Source organism: Ipomoea nil, unplaced genomic scaffold, assembly GCF_001879475.1.
Source record: "Ipomoea nil cultivar Tokyo-kokei standard unplaced genomic scaffold, Asagao_1.1 scaffold1612, whole genome shotgun sequence".
In the NCBI taxonomy this organism is placed as follows: Eukaryota; Viridiplantae; Streptophyta; class Magnoliopsida; order Solanales; family Convolvulaceae; genus Ipomoea; species Ipomoea nil.
In genome coordinates this window covers 179,578-204,277 of record NW_017618040.1, presented here as the reverse complement: position 1 = coordinate 204,277, position 24,700 = coordinate 179,578, and the positions used below count along the sequence as shown (strand labels likewise).

The window sequence follows — 24,700 nt, the reverse complement described above, 5'->3', positions numbered from 1 at the left end:
GTCTTTTCAAGCTCATTTTGGGATTTAATTCATACCCCTACGCACAAGAGAGACTCTATGCTATACAATTCAATAAGCCTTGGAAAGGATCTTGTATAAATAGTGGTGCAAATCGATTTCCCAAATTAATGTGGGACAAAGGCTATTTTAAAGCTTTTCCCTTCATTTTTTGAGAATCAATTTCTCATTCACCCATTATCCGTTTTGAGCGTACAATATATCATTCTCTTTATCTCACTAAGAAGAACACGAATCCACTTTGACCCAATCCAAACGGAAGTGAATCTCACTAATATTTATACCACAAAATAACCACTTATTATGCAATTTTCAAGCTATTTTTCCAACATATCATGGGTACAGAGAACATGTTTCATCTTATTATTTATAACTATTTGAACAGTCTAGATATATAATAGTAACTATGTAAAATAACCGGTAAAAAGAGGGAGAGAGCATTTCAAATATATTTTGATTATAAGCTTTGAAGGCCCCTGGCCTTTCAAATATTCTTCTTCTACATTATTGATGACTACATTACATTTAGCCATTCAAACCAACTCAAATTTGACCTATGATTATATGTTAGAATCATAATGTTCAGATTAATATTAACACCACCTCGAAGCTCTTTAATTCAAATAATGTTTTAATAGCTCATTAGAATACAAATTATTTTTGTCTCAATTCTTGATTTGTCATTAGATCAATGAGTGAATTTAAGAAATTTGTACCTTCTCAAAAGATGCTATTTCAATGTGTTAGTAATCAAGACATAAAATACTATTAGAGCATCTACACCAGTAGATATTTTCATGATTTTTTATAAATCTCATGATGAAATGGATGATAGAGAAAGTGATGAGAGAAAGACCGTTTACTAACTGGAAATTTTTGAAAACTGAAAAATAGAAAACAGAAAACATGTTTAGTAACACAATTTTCCATTTTGAAAACTGAAAATAATTTATGAAAAACTGAAACACACTTAAAAATTATTTTCGAAATGGAAAACAGAATCATCTATCATCTATCATCTATTTAGTTATATGTCATTATAACCACATTACTATGATTATATTCATTATCAACTTATTTTACTTATCACTATCTCCTATCTTTTATGCTTACTTTACTTGTTTAAACATAATTTATTTGTTTACACTTTAAAGTTAGACATTATTTACATTATCAAAATTAAGAATTAAACTCTATATAATATTTTAGATTTTGATTGAACTCAATAGATTATTAGTTCAAATATTTTTAATTATGTTACATCATAATACAAGTTCGGTCCAGATACCGGATATTGAAATCTCACATATATTAGAATTCAAAGTAAAAGTTATATATTCATATACATGTCATTCCAATGAATATATCCAAAAAAAATATATTTTAAATATTAGCTCAAAAAATATTAATATTATCTAAACTAAATTTTAGGTGAAAACTGAAAAATTAGAAAATAGAAAACAGAAAACAGTTTTCTGATAGTAAACAATTTTTCTAAACAAAAAACAAGATTGGAAAACAGAGAATGAAAACTGAAAAATTAGAAAACAAAAACAGAGAACAGTTTTCTATTAGTAAACGGACCCTAATTTTTATCTCCTGCAAATGAAGAGTTATTTGTGGTCCCAAAAAAAGAGAAATAAATGGAGAATTTGATCTGTTGTGCGCGTTTCGCGCACAGCAAACGCTAGTGCACGCGTCCGCTCGCGCATTAAGGGTCTATGTTTTTTTTTTGTGTGTGTGTGTCAAATTTTAGTTTTTTTTTTCTTTTTTTTTTTCTTCTTTTTTTTTTCTTCCACCTTCTCTCTCTTATATGTATCGTTAAAAACCGTGTAAATTTTTTAACTAGTGTAGATGCTCTTATATTCCAAAAGAAAAATTATTATCTTTTATAGAAGATCTTGCAAAGTTGCATCGTACTTATCACTTTTTAGCTTCCCTAGTGTGCACATTATTCTTGTTATTTTTTTTATTATGTACATTCTAATTTATCCTAAGGGTAATCACATTTGTGATTTTTTGGGGTTTTTTTTTTTTTTTTTTTTTTTTTTTTTTTTTTTTTAAGATCTAACAACTAAAGCTAGCTTGGGTTTGAAAACTAATAGGAGACATGATTTTTTATCAAACAATAACATATTTTACTCGCAAAATGCACGTTCCGGAAAAATCAGTGCCCAGCCTGGCGCATAAAACTACCTTTTAATTTTTTTTTTTTTTTTTGTTTCGTCAGATTCTTTTTTCCTTTCTTTTTCTCCTTTTTTTCTCTCTCTTCTCTCTCCTATTTAGTACTTCAAAAACCGCAAAAAAAAAAAAAAAAAAAAAAAGATACTAAAGGTGTGTTTGGTTCGCACATGGGAATCGGAATAGGTATCAAATACTTGCTAATGATAATGGGTTTTAGTGAAAGTATTTTACATGTTTGGTAGTAGGGTGGAATGAGAATGATTATCAATAATGTTGTTTGGTTATGTATGATCCTATAATGAGAATAAAGATTTTAAAAATATAAGAACACAAAATCAAGTCAATTGATTCTAATATAAAGACATCCAAAACACCAATATGAAAAAAAAAAATTAAAAACAAAAATCTAAAAGCACTAATCAAAGTGGATGAGAAGGAATAAGGGAATGAAAGGGGATGATACCCTTATTTTATTTGGGTATGAGTTTTTCAATTAAGGAGTATTTGAAACGCAAAGTAGTGTTCTAAAAACCTATCAACCAAACAATACTAATCACTTTGATACGCATTCCTTAGAGCTAAACCTGTCAACCAAACACACCCTAAGATTATTGGAGATGTTCTAATGTTGGAAATTTATATAGTAATGGAGATTAATGTTTCAGATGAACTACCATGAATGCTTAAATAATATTTGGAGTTGTGGAGTTGTAAATATTATTTTAGTTTGGTAGAAAGTTAATTAAAATACTGGGAGAAATTTATATGGTTATATGCTTGAGTTTTATATATATCTATATGCTTGAGATATATAGCTATATGCTTGTGATATATAGCTATATGCTTGAGATATATAGCTAATATGCTTCAGAGTATTAATGCATGTTTGGATATTTTCATGCGTAAGGTGTTGGGGCATTTTAAAGCTATATGCTTCAAAACTACACTTAACATGCTTGAAATATGCTCTTCTATTTTTTGAAGCTATATGCTTCAAAGTTACACTTAACATGCTTGGTATAAGTAGCTGTATGCTTGAGATTATTGAACTACATATATGTATATTATTTATATTTATCCTTTGCATGTTTCCATGCGTAAGAAATATATATATATATATATATATATATATATATATATATATATATATATATATATATATATATATATATATATATATATATAGAATCCGGATCAGGTGAGGACCTAATCTTAGGTGAGGACGTGAGGATTAATCTTGTGCGTTTGTTTTTTTATTTGGATGGTCCAGATTTGAGTTTTTGAGATGACATGGATTGATCTTTTTTGTTAAAGTGGGATAATAGTGTCTTTTTCTAATTTTTTTAAAGTGTGAACGCATGTATAATTCTTGGCCAAATTGGTTTCCTATTTTCTTGGATCATCACCGTTGCAATTTGGAGCCGCGATTTCTTCATCATTGATTGAGTGTTCGCCCATGCAAACTAATCAGTATTTTTTATTTTTTTTGCTTGTTCTTTTGAGTATAATATTGTCTATATTTGGATTGTCGTGTATATGTATAAATGCCTGGGTAGTACGATTGTGCATTCGTGTGTTCTAATTGTGCAACCTAGTGTTGTAAGTTGTGCACTATAGGCTAGGGAGTTGTGCATTATATCACATAGTTCAATGCATCGTAGAACATTGGATGTTCACTGTATGATTTTTTGGCGGGGTTTGAATGCACAACAATGAAGTTATTGATGCACAACACTCAGTATAGGAATGCACATCTTTTAATAAGACTGATTTACCCTAAATTTATATATTTTAATATTTTAAAGGGATTTATTTTCTTAATCCGTGTGATTTGTTTCTTTTAATCTCAGTCATACATCATTCTGATTTAATGGTCTAGATTAGTCCTCACGTCCTCACCTAAGATTAGGTCCTCACCTGATCCGGACCCTCTATATATATATATATATATATATATATATATATATATATATATATATATATATATATATATATATATATATATATATATATATATAATTTTTCATAAAGTTACTGACTCAATATATATATTTAATTATTTCTCCGGTGATAGATATATCAATCAGGATATCTCTTATCTTATGAAAGTTGAGTTTTAAACTACAGCAACTTCCATGTAACTTCTCCAAACAGATATATTTTGCATCTATATATACTTGGAGAAATGTCTGAAAAAAAGGAGATGCAAAAACTTGCATTAAAATGAGATTTTCACAGTCTTACAGTTCTTTAGGAAATTCTCAAACAAAGCAACTTAGAATTTCATTTATCTTCTTGTATCCCATAAGATTAAATCTTGAACCTTGTTGCTTTTATAGAGGGAGATTTAAAGCTTATAGGAAAGTGATTACACACCTGAAGATATCAAATGATCCAGTTTTTGTTCCCTGTTGTATTCTGTATTATTGTTGTATCTCAAATGTATTACAGATTACAAGCCCTTTTTCCAACATCTAAGACCTTTATTATGAAAAGTAAATGTGATATTGTCAGACCACAAGATAGTTATTGACAATTTTTTCAGAACTTTCTTTAAAAATGTATAATAATCTTATTCTTTAATTAAGTAATAGTCCTAACTACTTCATGTATAAGGTGTAAATTTCAACTTCAACCAAGGACTTAAAAGAATCAAGTAATAGTCCTAACTACTTCATGTATAAGGTGCAAATTTCAACTCTTGCAAAGGACTTAAAAATCTATATGTAAATAATCTTTTGACTATTTGAAACTGAATGAATAAGAACAACAATTTTTTTATTTTGGAACAGAGTAGATATATATAAAAAATTGGTATATATATCTCTTGTTGATATGATTAATAGAGGATATTAGTCAAACCAAAACTTTTATGGTTATCTACAAATAATCAAATAAGAAATAATATAATGTTCTACATTTATATCTTATAAATAAATAAAGACCAAAAGAGTTAATTCCACCAAAGGTCCCTTGTCTTTAGTGACAATTTCAAATTTAGTCCCAAACTATTGTTTTTGCCATTTAACATCCTAGACTATTAGTTTTTGGACACTTTTAGTCCTTCTCATGACTTTTTCTATTTTTAGTAATGCAGTTTTGTCTTTTCATATTTTTCTTTTGTTATTTTTTCAACTTCAGCCAATTTAATTCAGTTTTAGGTAACCTCTGATTTTTAGTAACAATATTTTTCAACAGGTTTTTAATAAAGTTCTAAACCAATTAAACCGGTTGAAAAAAGGAAAAATAACAAAAGAAAAATATGAATAGACAAAAATGTCCTTACTAAAAATAGAAAAAATCACGAGAAAGACTAAAAGTGTCCAAAAACTAATAGTCTGGGATGTTAAATGACAAAATTGATAGTCTGGGACTAAATTTGGAATTGTCACCAAAGACAAGAGACCTCTGGTGGAATTAACTCAGACCAAAAATATAATTAGAACTATTGTAACTTTTGATCCTCAACTATTATTTACTTCTCACATTTGATCTCTAATTATCAATTTTGTCACATTTAGTAAACAAGTATATTGTTGCCACATTTGGTACGTTTTGTCAGTTGTTCGCTAGAAAATGTAAATTTTCTCTCATCTAATATTGCTACAAGGAAAAAATCTATCATCCATTCAAATCTAATCTAAATACATAATAATATTACTAAAATTTTCCCTTGAAGCATTCTTACATGAGAAAAAAATTGCATTTTCTAATGAGTGATTGCAAGAGATTTGGTTGGCAAGACTAAATGTGACACTAAAACATGCCTATGTACCAAATGAGATGAAATTAATAGTTTTGGATCAAATGTCGAAAGTAGATAATAGTTGAGAGACTGAAAGTCACAATAACTCAAATAATTATTTCCCTTCGTTGCTAAATACAACGTGATTAATTACTTCATTACTTGTAGACCAATAAAAGAGATAATATTTAAAATAATCTTTCAACTATGTCATGATTTTCAATTTAGTCCCCAATTATCAATTCATCCAAAACTATCCTTTCACTATGCAAAATTTATTAAATTTAAATATACAAGAGGACTAAATTGAATAAGTTTTGCATACCTGGCCAATGGATAAATTGATCTTGATAACCAAATTGAAAATTGTGACATAGTACGTCAGAAGATCACTTTGCGTATTAACTCCCAGTAAAATGTTCACCCCCAACCATTTTTTTAAGTGATGAGAGAAATCGATCCGCAACCACTACACATAAACACAATATAATGAACATGAATTCTGTGTATTATATAGATGTTCATAATGCACAGAATTCATGTTCATTATATCGTGTTTATATGTATGTGTATTATGAACAAGAATTATGTGCATTATGAAGTCAAATTCTGTGTATTAGACCAATGTCCACAGTGCGTTGTGGACCCTGGTCCACGATATAATTTGCCCGAAGGTGTGCACTGGGTAAAATCCACCTTGTAACCCTAACTAACAAAAAACCACAAGGAGGTAAACTAGCTGAATAGGTTACGTTGCTCATAGCTAAGCTACTCAAACCAAGAAAGCCAATAGACCGCTCCCACAACATTTTTAATCTTATAGTAAGTTGACAACACATGCAATATATATATATATATATATATATATATATAATCATTATCCACCAGTAGAAAACCTTAATATAATAGATATATGAATACCAAATGATAGTAGCTAGTATCCCGGATTAGGAGCAAGACCAGTGGCTAGTATCTATCAAAGTGGGTAACCATTGTTTTTATCTTCAAATCCAATGGATGTTTACTAGGTCAAAACACCCATACCTTTGGTTCTCAACGTTTTGTGCCTCACATAAAGGAGGATGCCTTCATCATATTAAAAGCCCTTATAACTCCCTACTTTTTTCTCTCAAAATATTTATACCAAATTTTCTCTTCTATTTCCAATAACCCAAAGAGTAAACTTAATTAAGAGTGCAAAACAATAGTTTAGAATATATATCAAGAGAGAAGTTGAACCTTTATTTATTTTTATTTTGGTTTGTTTGGTGAGAAAGACAACATACAAGATGACAATGGAAGCTGTGGCAGTGGCGGTGGCACCCCAGCCAGCAACAAACAACACTGAAACACAGAAGAAAAATAGGATTCAAGTTTCTAACACCAAGAAACCCCTCTTCTTTTATGTCAATCTTGCCAAGGTTTTTGTTCCTTCACCTCTTTAGTTCTAGCTTGAATTTACCCAATTTATGGGGGGAAATGAGTGTGAAATCATGAATTATGACTCACCAAATTTGGGTGGGTAGGTGGTTAATTCTCGGAGAAATTATTGAATAAGTAGTATGAGACGAATACAACGATAGTCATGCTATAGTATTTGTTTTATATATATATATATATATATATATATATATATATATATATATATATATATATATATATATTTGTTAAAAATAATGTGTTTTATCATTTGCTTGCAGAGGTATATTCAACAGCATAATGAGGTTGAACTGTCTGCTTTGGGCATGGGTAAAATTTCATCTGTGAATCCCTTTTCACTTAATAACCTTGACAATTCCTTCCTAGAAAATTTAAGTATAACATACATGGCACCTAGAAAAAATCATAAAATTTTCACTATGCATTTTTGTGCATTTGTAATCATCAATCTAGGATATAAACCCATGAATCTATAAAAATTATGAAAAGTCATCAATTCAATCCTCGTCTGATGTGTGGGAGTTCAAAACTCACTCTCATTTGGAAAAACTTAATATGACCAACACTTTGCCACTTAATTGGGCTGGCTTGGTGCAAACGAGTGTGAATGGCCGTGCAAATATCATTATGACCAGCACTTTGCCTTTTAATTGTGCTGACATGGTGCAAATGGGGATTAGTCGGGCTTAATTAGGGACTACTCATGACACCAAAAACCGGGGAAAAAAGAGCATCCAATTCCATGTAATACAATAACCTATTTTAACCCGTTAATTGAACAATCCCCTTGAATGAAAATTACAGCAATCACCACAGTAGTTACAGTTGCTGAGATTCTGAAGAACAATGGATTTGCAACTGAGAAGAGTAAGTATTTTCTTTCACTCTCCTCTTTTTACCCTGCAAATCTCTCATTCTTCATAACAAACAAAAAAAAAGTAAAAACTTCCAATGCCTACAAATGGAGCAGAGGTTTTAACATCCACAGTTGGAATGAAAGACGAAGCAAAAGGCCGCATGGTTCAGAAAGCGAGGGTAAAATACAGAAAATTCTTGTCCTGTTTTGTGTTTTTTTTTTCTCTTTCCTTTTTTTTTTTAAGTTAACATTCGCTATTTCAGATTGAGATCGTGCTGGGAAAAACCGAAAAGTTCGACAAGTTAATGGCACCGAACAACAACAATAATGCAGCAGCGGCAACTGAAGCAGCGGAACAAGCACCAAACAAGAACGAGAACAACCTCGTCGTCAAGGAGGAAAACAAGCAGCAGTAGCACCATATTTCTATGCCCAAAAACTCATACTTACTGTATCTCAGTCTGGATATGAGTATACTATACTATTCTTCTGCTATTACAAATTTTATTTGCTATAAGAGATAAAGACATATATAAATATATATATATATATATAGTGCAAAGCCACAACAAGGGCGACCCCTCCCCCCCGGTTGCCGGGGCTGTAGGTGCACCTCACTAGTTTTTTGTATCATTTTTGCAGTTTCTTTTTCAGACTTGTATCTTTTCAAGATACAGCACATATATAATATTGTGTTTTATTTTTTTTTTTGGTTAGTAGAAATTCGTTGTTTTCTTTGCTATTTCTCCAAATTAGAACAGATCCAAACCTTTTTTTTTTTTTTTTTTTTTTTTTTGTATTTTCTCAGAATATTTACACAAATGAAAATCATGGATTAAAAAAAAAAAAAAAGTATGATTTACAATTGTAAACCATTATAGTGTGAGCTTACTCAAAAGTTCCCGCCCACATACAATGATACCCTAAAATTCTTGAAGGGAGTCACCAATAAGGACGCTTTTCAAATTTTAAATTTTCAAGCAATCTGAAAGGGAAACAAACTAAAAACGAGAAAGAAACGAAACGTAAATAAATCTTCAATGTACACTCACATAGTTCTTTGCTGACAGTGCAGCTACGATCCTTGTCTCGGGAAAGTCAATTCGTACACTTATATCCATTTGAATCTGTGATGATATAAAAAAGAACGTCAATAAATAGATATAAAAGATTTTGCATAATAATGTATTCGGGAATATAAACATTCCACAAGAGAATAAAATGGAAGGTGGGCAGATTTGGTATCCAAAACGGAAATAAATATGCCACAATAGCTAATATTAGCATTAAATTTAAGTGTTCACCTTTTAGCACGAGGGTTGATCTTTTCTCGAATGTAACTTTTGCAAGTAACCAGCTATCTCCCGGATGAACTTAACCCCTTCTTCCCCGGTCCCAAGAGAGTTGATGGAATGCTGAATTATGTTGTGTTCTGCCTCGACCAGTTTTAATCTGTCGGTCAAAGTCGACAGCTCGTTTCTTAGTGCATCCAACTCGATACCTCCGGCCACGTTTCTGAGTTTGTGAGGTAACATGGTGGATAGTTGTTGAGAACAAGGGATTCCTTTTTCTTTTATTGCATCTTGTTGCAAATGACCCACTTCTATTTCGCTATTTCCTTGACAATCCTCCCTACGGTCAAGTTCGACGGGATTACTCACTTTAACCCATTCCTCGGCTGAAAATTCACCATTAATCATATCTGCAGCAGCGTTGTTAGAAAATAGATTCAGCGCCTCTTCCAATTTCTTCACACATCTCGTGATGTATAATTTTTCGTTTTCGAAATCAAGGGTTGAGCTTCCCGCCATTGGTTTCGCCATCTCCCACTTTGTATCACTAATTCGTGTGCGAGTTTCCTCTGAATTCTCGGTGCTGATTTCCTTCAAGAGAGTAATGTCACCGAATTTCTTTTTATATTCTCCAAGATCACCTTCTAAATCTCGTATAATTTTCTCCATCGCCACAACATTTTCATTCGCTTTTTGAAGCGCTTCGTTGTCGAAGTCGGCTTGCTCCTCCATCATTCTTAGGCACTGCAAGGCTTCCATCTGAAGCGCCGCTTTTTCTTCTTGCAATCTAGTAATCATCGCCATTGCTTGATTTGCCGCAACGGCAGAAGCACTTCTCTCCTCTTCCAATTCTTTGTACAACGCACCAATAAATCTCTTATCGTGCTCCACTTGTCGTTTCAATCTATCCACCATACTTTCGCCTTCAATTTCACTCACCGTGCTCCCATCTAGCGAGATATTAGACTCGTTTCTCTCGAGCGAGATCTTTCTTTGAATCATCTGTATACTGAGAGACATGGAACCATCACAACCTTTAAGCTCATCGCTATTCACAGACAGCCTGCTCCCGATATCATTTAATGAAGAAGATTCAATTCCCCGGTTAGCAGAAAATTGCGACAGCAGGAGCTTCAAGTCTTCACTGTTTTGCGTAGAATCCTTAAAGGACATCTGCTTCAAAAACTTCCCCGAGAGTTGCCTTACCCTACCACTGGTAGCCAACTTATAAGCATCGCCTAAATCCAAAGACGTACCCATCTGTGCACTAGTGTCAGTTGTGTCTGGCTTAGAATCCAACGGTATTTCACTTGACGGAATAAAATCACTCCCTGCCTTAGGCGTTTCCTTCTCCAACTCTATGCTCATTGTTGCAACGGCTGCCGTAAAAAAGCAAGGATGGGTGAGATCACTAGTTATCGTTAAATAAACAGTTAAAATTAATCAAATTTGGAAAGTAATTGTTAATATAGGTAAATGTCTAAATATGTTTCAGAACATAAATATGTTTCAGAACATCTGATTTTATATATGGAATATGTTGAGTCCCACGTTGAAAATATAAGAGAGAACATATGAGTTGTTTATAAGGACATGGGTTAGACTAGCTAATTGATTGGATTCAATTTTTAGTGTGGCTTTGCCCATTGTGCATTATAACCCAATTGAGTGACCTTGACCCAATCTAAGATTATAACATGGTATTAGAGCTTGTTCGGTCCATTTTGTGTCTACATATGCTTTTATAAGGATGGGTTAGACTAGCTACCACTTTGTGTCTACCCGTGGTATATTTCAACCGGGTTAGACTAGCTATCACTTTTGTCTACCCGTGGTATATTTCAAGTGGTCAACCAGTTAGATTCAAAATGGAGGTCATGGTTACACTAGCTAATTGATTGGATTCAATAAAATTTAAAAGTTGGAACTTACCAGACTCAAGTTTAGGTGACGGAGGGACCTCAACGAAAGATGTAAGTTCAGATGGTGCAGATATTTCGGGGACACATTCAGCTTGCCTCAAATTAATCTCCCTTAACTCATGGTCAACATCTTGAGCCAAAACTTGATTAGAAGGCGGTACAGACACTGAAGATGGATGTATCAATTTCTCGGGTGTCAAGTCCTCAGCTAGGGTAATATTTTGAGGTTCTGGATGTATACATCGATCAATTGAATCCGGTTTGGAATTCTCCCTTTCATCGTCTGAAATTGCAGCATCGGATTCGCTCTCAGAAGTAATCCTGACATTTTTGTATTCTGAGAGAGAAAATTGACAAAACCGGTTCCTTATCTCCTCGTCATCCCTATCATCTGCATTCTCCACAGGAAAAGGTGCATCAAGTTTATCTGCCTCCGAACCAAAAGATGTAATCTGAAGCAACTTTCGGGCAAAACCCTTAGAACCGCACTGCTCCTTGCAGCAAAAACAGTTTCGTTTCCTCCAACAGTCCTCTAGTAAAGGATCCTCATCAACAAGGCAAGCCTCTGCGCCTAATTTCCCCGCTATTAATCTATACGTTTCCGTGTTTAATTTATCTAAGGTTTCAAACGAGAAGAGGCACCTTTCACACATTCCACGAACATCAACAAGGTTATCGTGAAGATGGCAATGGACCAACGAAGAGATCTTCAACTTGTGGTTGTAGCAGACCAAATCCCAGTAAAAGCCCGCTCTTTCCTTGCCCAGAACACGATCCATCCTCGAGCAGAACAAACACGGGATTTGCAACCGACAATATTGGGCAAACTTGGTGATCAAATAACCAAAACCACCATCAATAAACAGCATAAAGATAAGCACCCACTCAAAAAACGCCGATGATAATGCTGTTACTATACTAGGGACAACCTTATCCCAACATTTAACCATTGGCCTCCTTGCTTCCATTATGATCCCAAACTGCAGATTCCAGAACAAAACTCGAGTGCCCAAGGTGCAATAAATCCAATTTTTTTTGCAAAATCAAATCAGCAGGCACTCTGTAATTCAACATATATCATTAAAAACTTCACAAAGTACCATCTATCACAACAACAAAATTTATCAAACATCTTTTTACAATCAGCTAATGTTATCAACATGTCAAACCCACTAACCCAATCAGCTAAACACTGATTGAACTTATGTATTTACCAAATAGCTAATGCTATTTAGCAAACACCCCAATTATATGTTATTGAATGACTGAGTGAACTTATGTATATGCACAGTTTACACCAGAATCTGAAAAAATTCAAATAAATAAATAAATAAGCTCCATCAACAGAACTTAATCAAATTATCATACTAAAAAAAACCATCTCCCAAACAAGATCCAGAAGCATGTAACCCTTGAAAATTTTACCAAAAACACAAAAGATTCCAAAAACAAACAGTCAACCAATACCAAACTGCAGAAAAAAATAATAATAACAGCCCAGAAATTTTTTTTTTTTTAAAAAAAATCCCTTTGCATATAAACAGAGATAGAAACTGCAATTTTCAGGAGAAGTCAAAGACAGTGAAAGGGAAGAAGAAGAAGAAGAAGCAGACCTGATCATCAAATGAAACAGTGCCAAGTGTCCACCCAAACAAGATTTTACGATCAATTTGAGATTCTTGGATGCAACAAAGAATCAACCCAGCAAAATTTGTAAGACAAGAATCCTCAGCAGAACTTCGTGTTTTTATTGAATTCTTCGTTTTGTACTTGTGTAGTCTTCTGTATAATAATTGCTACAAAAGTTCGAATATTTCCGCGGACGGTGCACTTGTTTACCGGAGTAACTTTTGCATCTATACCCTTCTTTTATATATAATTACACATAAAGGCCCAATGTTTAGTAAAATTCCATTTAGAACCAAAAGTTGATTTGCATTTTTGCTAGGGGTACCCAGGGGCAAATTATACCGTGGACCATGGTAAAAAACAGTGTCGTTTCTTTTAATAAAAAGAAATGGCAAACATTCCGCATAAAGTACCTCTATTTGTATAACATATTCAGTTTCATTTTATATATATTGCATTTTCATTTTAATACAGCGGGTCTCTTAGGCTCAACCAACGATATTCATAAGCTAACATTAAATTTTTTAAAAAATAAAATGTTGTAGAAGTATTCTTGTATTCATAATTTCATATACTTTTAAAAACATTCATGTTTTAAAATCATATCATGTTATTCATTGTATATAATTAAAATTAGGACACTTTCATATTATTTTTTTAAAAAGGTACAAATTGTACTTATGAATAAAAAATCATTACCATTAAAATATAGTACATATAAATTAAAAATTACATTTTTTTCTATTCATTTAGTAAAATATAGTACGCTGCGCTATATAATATAATCACTTTTTTTTTTTTTTTAAATGTTATTTTTTAAACTAGCAAATAAGGCAAGTTAGGGTTAAAAAAACATTGTCTTCCATAATCCCACGGTCAGCAATTATATCGTGGATCATGGTCAAAAAATGGCGCTAAAGAAATAAGCACTTCATTAAGCTGTAATGGCTGTTATTTCTTTAGCGCCATTTTTTGACCATGATCCACGATATAATTGCTGACCGTGGGATTATGGAAGACAATGTTTTTTTACAGTTTCATTTGATAATATAAAAATAATACGTGATGCAATGTCAGTTTAAATACACTGTAGTTTCATTTGTTAATTAACACACCAAAAATAAGCACTTTTTTTTTTTGAATGTTACTGGCCCTATTACATTGTAGTATCTGTTCATATACTTTCTCAACCTACTGAAACACAAAGAACCAATTATATCGTGGATCATTGTAGTATCTGTTCATTTGTTAGGACGTCTCGTTGTCATTTTAAACTCGGAGTTTTTTTAAGAATTAGGACCACGGGTGGTTATTTTTAAAACATGGAGGACCATTGGAGGTCATCTAAAACTCGAATGACCACAGCTGGTAAATTGCTAATAGTCGGAGGACCATTGGAGGTATTAACTCTAAAATGAAACTAAATAACATTTCACATATTTGAGTGTATATTGTGCAATGAAACTATAGTTATGTCGAAATGATAATGTAGTTGTGTTGTAATGAAACAATAGTATATATAAAATGAAACTGAATAACAGTTTCACATATTTGAGTGTATAATATCGAATGAAACTGTAGTTATATCGAAATGAAACTGTAGTTATGTTGAAATAAAACTGCAGTGTATACAAAATGAAACTGAATATGTTATACAATTAAAGTTACTTTTTGCAAACGGCGCGATACAAGTGCCGTTTCTTTTCATTAAAAGAAACGACACCATTTTGATATTTGGACCACAATGCATTGTGGCCCGCGGTCCACAGTGGTGTGGGTTATGCTGTGCAACCATGTGCACCATGCATAGTGCACACGGTTGCAAAAATGACATCGTTTTGACGTCCGACTTAAAAAAAAAATTCAGAATTGCATAACTACACATCCATAACTTCATAACTATACATCCAGAATTGCATAACTACACATCCATAACTTCATAACTATACATCCAGAATTGCATAACTACACATCCATAACTTCATAACTATAAATCCAGAATTGCATAACTACACATCCATAACTTCATAACTATAAATCCAGAATTGCATAACTACACATCCATAACTTCATAACTATACATTCAGAATGTGAAATTATAACTTCATAACTATACATTCAGAATTGCATGCATAATTACACATCTATAACTTCATAACTATAAATCCAAAATTGCATAACTACACATCCATAATTTCATAACTATAAATCCAGATTGTGAAATTATAAAATTATAAACATATGTTTACGTAACTAACGGCAATCGAAAATAATTTTTTTATTTAAATAAAACGATGCCGTTTTTGCATCCGTGTGCACCACACACGGATGCACAGCATAATTTGTCGGGCTACCTCGTACTGATACTCCTAATTTTTGTCTAATAAATAGTGTGTAATGTTTTCAAAATCATTGTTAGTGTTTGGTTCATGAGTTTACACACTAGGAATGAGAATCAAAATCAGTGTTAGTGTTTGGTTGACAATTGTTTAAAACACAATTCTGAGATTTGATTACAACTTCAATTAAAAATCTCATTCCATAATAAAAAACGAGTATAATTCCATATTATTGGTAATCTGATTTTTAAGTTTGGATTAGTGCTTTTAGATGTTTGTTTTGATTTTTTTTTTTATTTTTATATATTGGTGCTTTGGATGTCATTATATTAGGATCACTAGCCTTGATTTTTTTTTTTTTTTTTAAATCTTTATTCACATTATAGGGTCATACATAACCAAACATCAATACTGGTAATCATTCTAATTTCACCCTACTACCAATTCGGGTTAGAACCTAACATTTTTAAAAATGTAAATTTTTTTTAATTATTAAACACAAAAAATTTAATATTATTTAGGTTAAATTATTTGAATATAAAATAATAAAATAATAATTTTTTAATTTTTGAAGCTAGGCCGCGCCCGTGGGCTAGCCCGCAAGCCCACATGAGATGGGTTATAGGATTGTATAATCTTAGTCTGCGAGCTTCGCAGGCCCACTCAAAAAGACTCGAAAAAAAAAAAAAAAAAAACATGCAGTAGGGTAGACTGTCCCGCATTGCGCAAATTATGTCATGGAATCGTGTTCACCGAGAATGGTGAACACAAGGCAAAACGACGTCGTTTTTAGGCAAAAAAAAAAAAAAATTCGCGGATGTGGAGTTAACGGCGCGCGTTTGATCAAATTATGAATTTTCTGTTATGAGATTATGAATTTTATGAAAATTCATAATCTCATAACAGAAAATTCATAATCGCATAACAGAAAATTCATAATCGCATAACAGAAAATTCATAATCTCACAACTGAAAATTCATAATCTCATAACAGAAAATTCATAATCTCATAACAGAAAATTCATAATCTAATGGTTCCAAAGTGAATGTGTAGGCATGGTTCCAAAGTGAATGTGCAGGCATGGATTCATAATTTATGAATGTCCGTGATTTCGGACGGGAATGTGTAGGCATGGTTCCAAAGTGAATGTGCAGGCATGAATTCATAATTTATGAATGTCCGAAATCTTTGTTCACCTCAAATTAAAGTGAAACCGCAAAATGTGAAAATAAAGAAGAAAAGTCACACAATTAATTAAAAGAAAAAAGAAAAAAAAAGAAGATAACAGTGTACTAACACCGTTGGAACCGTGTTCACCATGAATGGTGAACACGGTTCCATGGCATAACGTCTCCCCGCATTGACACTCCTAAATGATCATACACAAACTAATAAGTGCGAAAGTGTAATTACACAAAAGCTAAGGAGGGTTGTGAAATATTTAGTGTTAGAGACAGGGAATGCCGAATACGAACGAAAAATAAAATAAAAGGTAGCCGACAATGACGAGAAAGGCAGCAAAAAGTCGGTTGGAAAGATGGGCACAGCACTACAGCAGCCATCACATACACAACCTCAAAATGTTGTGTATCAAACTACTAATGCTTTTTAAGAGTTAATTACCGAAATGGTCCCTCGACTATAGCGAAATTATTAATTTGGTCTTTGACTATTTTTTTTAACCAATTAAATTTCTCAATTTTAAAATTTTTAACTAATTTGGTCCTTCGTTTGTTTGACCGTTAGTCAAACGTTAACTTGGGACCAAATTGGTAATTTCACAATAGTCAAAGGACCAAATTGGTAATTAACTTTAGGGGTGGGCAATTCGGTTTAGTTTTCTCGAACCGAACAATCGAACGGTATTGGATTCTTGTATACCGAACGATTCGATAAAAAACCGATATGATCCGATCCGATCCGAATTGTTCGGTAAAAAATTGAACTGAACCGAATACTGTTTGATTTTTTTAAATATAATAATAATATAATAATAATAATAATAAATAAATAAATAAATAAATAAATAAATAAAAAGTAAATCCAAGTCCCTTGCTGCTTGCTCTGCTGTTCAGCTCATATTCTCACGGGTATCTCTCGTAAATGTTTATTTGATTTCTTTATGGTTTGTTATCAAAAGTTCTATATTATGTGTTATGGTGTTTACATAGTCCATATCCAAAGTCTAATATATAACAAAATAGCAATTCAAAATTAAAACGGTATTCGGTTCGATTCAGTTTTTACCGAACAATTCAGTTCGATTCGAGTTTTTACTGAACCGTTCAGTATACAAGAATCTATTACCGTTCGGTTGTTCGGTATATTACCGAATCTAACTAGTTTGGTACGGTTCGGTTCGAGAAAACTTAACAGAATTGTCCATCCTTTGTTAATTACCAAAATGGTCCCTTGACTATAGTGAATTACCAATTTGGTCCCAAGTTAACGGTTGACTAACGGTCAAACAAATGGAGGACCAAATTGGTTAAGATTTTTAAAGTTGAGGGACTTAATTGGTCAAAAAAGTAATCAATGACTAAATTAGTAATTTTTGCTATAGTCGAGAGACCATTTCGGTAATTAACTCGCTTTTTAATCAATTAATAATAAGATATAGTAATATATATGTGTACAAATGCACAAATGATTGTACACTAAATATTATGCATGCAATATGATGACGTGTGAAAATGAAATACTAATTGGAAAGACTAGTAAGTGTAGTATAATTTTTGTATCAAAAAATTATGAATTTAATTTTTATCAACACACTAGTTGAGTTTGTTGTACAAATTTTTTTAGTACAATTTACTTTTTTTTTTTTTTTATGTAATTTGTGGATTATAGCTATAGTTTTCCTTGTCACCCAAAACTAATAATAAATAATAATACATACTAAGATTAAAAAAAAAAAAAAAACAGAAGAAAAAAACACATGGTTTTCAAGTAATAAAAGTTTGAATTGCTTGGGTATAAAGTCGAAGTTTAAATTCATGTGTTAGGTTAGTGCGCACGAGAATTAGTCTAAGTAGTATGGTACAAGTTTAAATTAAGAAGTGTTTGGTACTTTCCCATCAATTAAATTCTCGGAAAAATGTTTCCAAGTAATATATTTGATGGAAATAATTTTACTAAAAAAATTAATTAGCATGTTTGGTGTTACCTTGAAAACATAACAATTAAATTACTGAAAAATTAATTTACACATTTGGTTCTTTTTGTTTAAACTTCCCCAGAAAAAAATTGTTAAAATCTCTGTTATATCCTTGCTATATATATATAAGAGATTTTGAACGTGGCAATATGGGACAAAAAAAAAGAAGATAAATATGTAATTGAGTTAATTTCATTTTTGGTCCTTTTTTTTTTTTTTTTTTTTTGAAAACATCCTATATTGGTCCTAGTTTTATTATAGCATGACCATTTTTTGTCCTTCATTAATAAAATCGTTAAATTGGCGTAAACTACGAGGATATTTTTGTCTTTTTAATACAAAGTGTATATTTTTATTTTTATTTTTATTTTTATTTTTATTTGTAGAGTTAATTCCATTTTTGGTCCTAGATTTATTGGTGACATCATTCTACTTTTAGTCATTTTTTTTCAAAACATCATATATTGGTCCTCGTTTTATTGTAGCGTGATCATTTTTTGTCCTCCATTAATAAAACCGTTAAACTAGCGTTAACTATGAGGATATTTTTATCTTTTTAATACAAAGTGTATATTTTTATTTTTATTTGTATAACTAAAATAATCCCTAAACTAAAAAAACAAAAAAACTAAAATTCCTAATTTCCTATGAAATATGTTTGTCACTTCCTAACGCAAATCGCATCAACGAAAACTGTCGCAACAGTTCTTCACCGCCACACCGCCACACCGCAGCACCGCCTCAGGCAGAGCAGTGTCGCACAGTAGCTCACACAACCTCAGGCAGCAACTTCTCTACATTAGTCTCCGCAGCAGTGCCTCCAACTGTGAACTGAAGGCTTATGGATGAAAGGCACAATATTTATAGAAGTGACAATATAGGTATGATAAATTTATGTATTTCTTCTTTTTGTATTTTTCCATGTTGGTTGTCAACTGATCATTGATTTTTTGGGACAATTGTGTTGATAATTAAACCTTTTTTGTTTTTGTTTTTTTTTTGTTTTGTTTTGTTTTGTTTTGTTTTGTTTTGTTTTGTTTTTTTTTTAAAATTGTTTTTATTGTTATATGTTAACAGATAAATTTAAATTAATTATAAAACATGGTGGCTTGATAAGAAAATCTGATAAAGAATATGTTGCTCGGTTTTTCTCATACCTAGTGCAAACAAATTGTTTGCTCGGTTTTTATTCCATGCTATTAATGAATTTGTTATAGAATTCACCGGTATAGAAATAAATTAATATTAAAACTACCAACATGATGTTCTTTTAAAAAAAAAGGACTAAAAGGGAAATGATATATATATATATATATATATATATATATATATATATATATATATATATATATATATATATATATATATATATATAGGACCAAAAAAGGAATTAACACTTAAAAACTAAATGGACTGGAATACCTTCATAGTTAACGCTAGTTTAACAATTTTATTAACGGTGGACCAAAAATGGTCATGCCACAATAAAGCTAGGACTAATATAAGATGTTTTTGTAAAAAAAGGATTAAAAGTGAAACGCTATCTATAAATTTAGGATAAAAAATGGAATTAACTCATATGTAATTGTATAAAGAATAATCATAATGCCCTTGAAAATAATTTTTGGATGTCAAAAAATACTTTCAATTATTGACAAATCTCATTAACAAGGACTCAATCATCATATCATTAGTTGGCAATGTCCTATATTGCTTTTCCTTTTTTTTTTTTTTCTTTTTCTTTTTTAATGATACGAAACAATTATATGGGGCAAAGCACACTAATGTATTAAATTAGTTGAATTTCACCAAGTTCTCACACTTTAATTAAGAGAGTTTTCTTTTTCGAGTTTCAATATAATAGTGTCTCACTATGCTTCCATAATGGTTCACTCTTTTAGAAATAAATATACAAAGTTAGAGAAAGTTTAGTCGTTAAATATACAAAATTAGAAAATTTTTACAATATTGTATGTTTTATAAAATTGTTAAGGAGAGTACAATTTACTAAATTACAAGATACAAGTTTTCAAAACATATGATATTGTATTGAAAACTTGTATATAGGAACTTTGCTGGATTGATAACCAAAAGATTATAAGTTTGACTACTTTTAGTGAGAGTTGTTTATTGACTTTTTTGGTTTAAGCTGGTTAGCTATAGACAACGTAGCTTTCTTGTGGTCTTTTATCAGCTAGGGTCACAAGGTATAGTTTATCTAATGTATCATCGAATAGTAACTGCAAATTTCGCTCATCATCTAAAAAAAAATTTGTAACTCATGTCATCATTATAATTTTTGTTTTCTTTAGAGCATCTCCAATAGTAGTGATTTTTTATTATTTTTTTTTTGTGATTTTTGTGGTGCTAATTAGGAGAGAGAGGAGAGAAAGAGATCACAATAAGAAAAAAGAGAGAAAAAAACTTCGTCTGACGAAAAAAAAAAAAAAAAAGTCTAACTCTGTGCAGCCCACTCACGCGACAGTGCCTCTCATTTCTAATTTCTCTCTCCTTGCAGGCCCCATAAAAAACCATACTTGCCGCATGAAGAACTCATCTCATCTTTTTTCTTCACATAAGTCAAGTTCTTCTCAAAAACTTTGAAAAAATCACAGATAAAAATGCTCTAAAAATATCCTGAATTCTTTTCTACTTTTTCAAAATAAATCAATTTAGTGTTAACTTTTTACTTCGGTGATTGGTGAGCTTTTTCGATTATACACTTAAATTGTTTGCCAAAAGTCAATTAAGAGTAACAATTCATGAAAGAGGAAACATTTGGGATAACAATTTACCTATAATAATAGGGAAACATAACTCCATGGCTATTACAATTTACAATATTAATAATTAATAATTTCTCATATAAGTATGAGCAAATTACACTTTTGGTCCTAGGACTATAGAAGGTGTGTTAATTTCGATACATGACTTTTAAAACTAACAATTTAGTCCTTTAACTATGCTTTTTTCTAACAGATTTGGTCCTTCCGGCCAAATCACCGATGGAAATTGATCGGAAATACGTTTGTCATTTTAAACTATTTAATAATGGGGGCAAATTGATCATTTTATGTGTAAAAAAAAGGGTAAAGTTATTTGCTTCCTTCTCCTTCGTGTACGAGTTGGTTTGTGACTTTGACTCTGCTTCTCCGCCGGACTACCTTGTTGCCTGAAGGGGAAGGGGAAGCAGCGACGGTCGTCCCTTTAGTTGATAAACAACACCTTGATAAATTCTTGCTCATGCTCGCGGTCGTCCCTTTTGCTGTTTGCCTCGCCGCTGTTTTTTTCCTCTGTGAAGTTCCGCCGTCGTCCACTGCAACCCCTTGAATTGTTTTCTACGTCAATTTTTTGGACCACCTTAATTGACTTTCTATTAATTGTTAATTATTAATTTTGGGATGGTGCAATGAATTTGCAAGAAATTAAAGCTGGAACACCCAGGTCGGTATGGAACACAGCTTCACAGATTATAATGGCGGTTGGATACATAATGATGGCCATGGCACTGCCGGGCTCACTGTACGTCTGGTCCATAGTATTCGGAATTTGCTATGGAGTTTGTCTTGCTGTAACAGTGCCGACTGCATCTGAACTCTTTGGCCTCATGTACTACGGCCTCATTTTACAACGTTCTCATAATCAACCTTCCAGCAAGTGATGGAGAAGAAAGGGACTGAAATGATTGATTTGTCCCCGTTATTAAATAATTTAAAATGACAAACGTATTTTCGATCAATTTTTACCGGTGATTTGATCGGGAGGACCAAATTTGCTTAAAAAAATATAGTTAAAGGACTAAATTGTTAGTTTTAATAGTCACATACTGAAATTAACACACCCCTATAGTCATAGGACCAAAAGTATAATTTGCTCTATAAGTATGAAGTATCTGCAACTAAACAAACCTATTTCATATTTTCTCTCTACATCTCAAGTCTAAACAATATCGACATGCTATGATTGTATATTTTAAGTAAATTTCAAATAAAGATGGGAGAAATATGGAATACTCCATGATCCTCTCCATTAATGACAATAAAAGAGTTAATTCCAGTTTTGGTCCTAGATTTATAGGTATTAGTCCACTTAATTTTTTTTTTTTTTAAACTTATTAGGAATCTTCATTTGGTCATAGTATTATTGTGGAATGATCATTTTTTATTTTCCGTCAACAAAATCATTGAAATGTCATTAAATACAAAGGCATTTTGATTTTTTTTATACAAAGTAAATTGACCCGCTATATTTTTTATAAAAAAAAATAATTCATAATTGAAGACCGATGTTGATTTGGACCTAATGAAGGTACAAAGAGTCAACAACACCTCCACTGAGGCTCGATTTCATAACCTCCCACATGAGAGAGGTCACTACATGCCATCCGAACACAATGTGCTTGACAACCTACAGTTAAAATAGGTAAAAATATGATGATGAAGTGTCCATTTTTAAAAATAATTTTTAAAATAGTTAATTCCAGGAATGGTCCCTTACAATTGTGATTTACTAATTTTTATCCTTTGACTTTTAATTGGACCATAAATGATCCCTTGACTATTGATCTTTACCAATTTTCATCATCGACTTTCAATTTACCCAAAAGTGGTCAATTGACTATTGATTTTTTCCAAATTTGGTCTTCTTGTTAAATATCATTTTAATAAATATTAAATTTAAGGATAATAATGTAACAATTTTAATTCTTCACAATGATGAACTCAATGTATTAAATTTATGAAGTGAATTTGTCCTTCTCAACAACAACCTAATTTACATTATTATTCTTAAATTTAATGTTTATTAAATGTCTATTTAGCTGAATGACCAAATTTGGAACAAAATCAATAATCAAGTTGAGGATAAAAATTGGTAAAAATCAATAATCAATGGACCCTTTATGATCCAATTGAAAGTCAAAGGATAAAAATTGATAAATGTCAATCGTCAATGAATCATTCCTGCAATTAACTCTTTTTAAAATATAATAGTCGTTGGAAACAATGGAAAAGCCAATGAGAACTGATGGAATTGTATTGAGAACAATGGAAAAACCAATGAGAACTTATAGAATTGTATTGAATGAGTGTAATTACAAAGGTACAGATCATAGGTTATATACAAGGAGAATCATAGGGAGACTAGGATAGGGAGTCATAGACTAACTCAAATACATAGAGTCTTAAAACTCCCCCTCAAGCACAGGGTACAGACGTGACCTGTATCTTGTCTCTAATAAAAGAAAACCTAGGACCTGTAGGTAGAGCTATTGTAAATATATCAGCAAGTTGATCTTTAGTTGAGATAAAGTGAACTTGAATGTCTCCATTGGCAACTCTGTCTCTGACGAAGTGATAATAAATCTCCACATGTTTGGTACATGCATGAAATATGGGATTTGCACACATGTATGTAGCACAAACATTATAACACCACACCTTGGGAACAGAAATGCTATTCACGTCAATCTCACGCAATAGAGATAGAATCCAAATTACTTCAGCACAAACATCTACTAGAGCTTTATATTTAGCCTCCGTAGAAGATCTAGCAACAATTCTTTGTTTCTTACATACCCAAGACACAAGATTGGATCCAAGAAACACAGCATAACCACTAGTTGACTTACGGTCCTCGGGACAGCCGGCCCAATCAGAATCAGAAAAAGCATGCAACTCCCTGGATTCTGACTTTCGTACACGCAAACTGTAAGTAATAGTGCCTTTAACATACCTTAGCACACACTGCAATTGTTCCTAATGCGAGACTGCAGGAGCATGCATATGTTGAAAGAGTTGGTTGGCAACAAAGGACATATTTGGACGAGTAATCGTGAGATACTGCAACGCTCTTGCTAGACTCCTATACTCTGTAGCATCGTCATATAAAACTGCACTGAAAGAAGTGGGTTAGGAGTGGCTAAAGGTTTACAATCTGTCATACCAGCACGATTCAAAATGTCTTTCATGTATCATTGCTGGGAAAACAAGATTCCATTATCACATTTAACAGTCTCAATTCTAAGAAAGAAACTAGGTTCACCAAGATCCCTAATCATAAATTCAGTAGAGAGTTTAGTCAATAACTTGTTGACTAGATTCGTACTACTCCCGATCA

General features: G+C 31.9%; 2 protein-coding genes and 1 long non-coding RNA gene across 4 annotated transcripts; 2 read left to right on the top strand and 1 right to left on the bottom strand.

Moving 5' to 3' along the window:
- Positions 1-7,074: 7,074 nt before the first annotated feature.
- On the top strand, positions 7,075-9,151 carry LOC109191048 (uncharacterized protein At2g34160-like). 2 transcript variants are annotated; one of them, XM_019341630.1, is made up of 5 exons: positions 7,075-7,368; positions 7,648-7,696; positions 8,192-8,254; positions 8,358-8,422; positions 8,507-9,151. In XM_019341630.1, exons 1-5 carry the CDS (start codon positions 7,237-7,239, stop codon positions 8,657-8,659), a joined length of 462 nt encoding a protein of 153 aa, XP_019197175.1. In that variant the 5' UTR covers positions 7,075-7,236; the 3' UTR covers positions 8,660-9,151. The 2 variants fall into 2 exon arrangements, with proteins under 2 accessions (XP_019197175.1, XP_019197174.1); XM_019341629.1 differs by having other exon boundaries at positions 8,192-8,605.
- On the bottom strand, positions 9,056-13,268 carry LOC109191047 (myosin-binding protein 1). Its single transcript, XM_019341628.1, has 4 exons — positions 13,071-13,268; positions 11,468-12,517; positions 9,548-10,914; positions 9,056-9,370 (listed from the first exon to the last, which is right to left on the bottom strand). Exons 2-3 carry the CDS (start codon positions 12,423-12,425, stop codon positions 9,551-9,553), a joined length of 2,322 nt encoding a protein of 773 aa, XP_019197173.1. The 5' UTR covers positions 12,426-12,517; positions 13,071-13,268; the 3' UTR covers positions 9,056-9,370; positions 9,548-9,550.
- LOC109191049 lies at positions 12,441-18,054 on the top strand. The gene is made up of 3 exons (XR_002055858.1): positions 12,441-12,519; positions 16,051-16,054; positions 18,041-18,054. It is a non-coding gene; the product is annotated as an uncharacterized LOC109191049 (long non-coding RNA).
- Positions 18,055-24,700: the final 6,646 nt, after the last annotated feature.

Bases quoted from the DNA above. Each gene is read 5' to 3' on its own strand.
- LOC109191048 (XM_019341629.1), top strand. From the start codon at position 7,237: ATGACAATGGAAGCTGTGGCAGTGGCGGTGGCACCCCAGCCAGCAACA. The intron at 7,369-7,647 runs GTTTTTGTTCCT...ATTTGCTTGCAG, and splicing joins TTTATGTCAATCTTGCCAAG to AGGTATATTCAACAGCATAA. The intron at 7,697-8,191 runs GTAAAATTTCAT...TGAAAATTACAG, and splicing joins ACTGTCTGCTTTGGGCATGG to CAATCACCACAGTAGTTACA.
- LOC109191047 (XM_019341628.1), bottom strand. From the start codon at position 12,425: ATGGAAGCAAGGAGGCCAATGGTTAAATGTTGGGATAAGGTTGTCCCT. The intron at 10,915-11,467 runs GTAAGTTCCAAC...TTTTTACGGCAG, and splicing joins GTCACCTAAACTTGAGTCTG to CCGTTGCAACAATGAGCATA.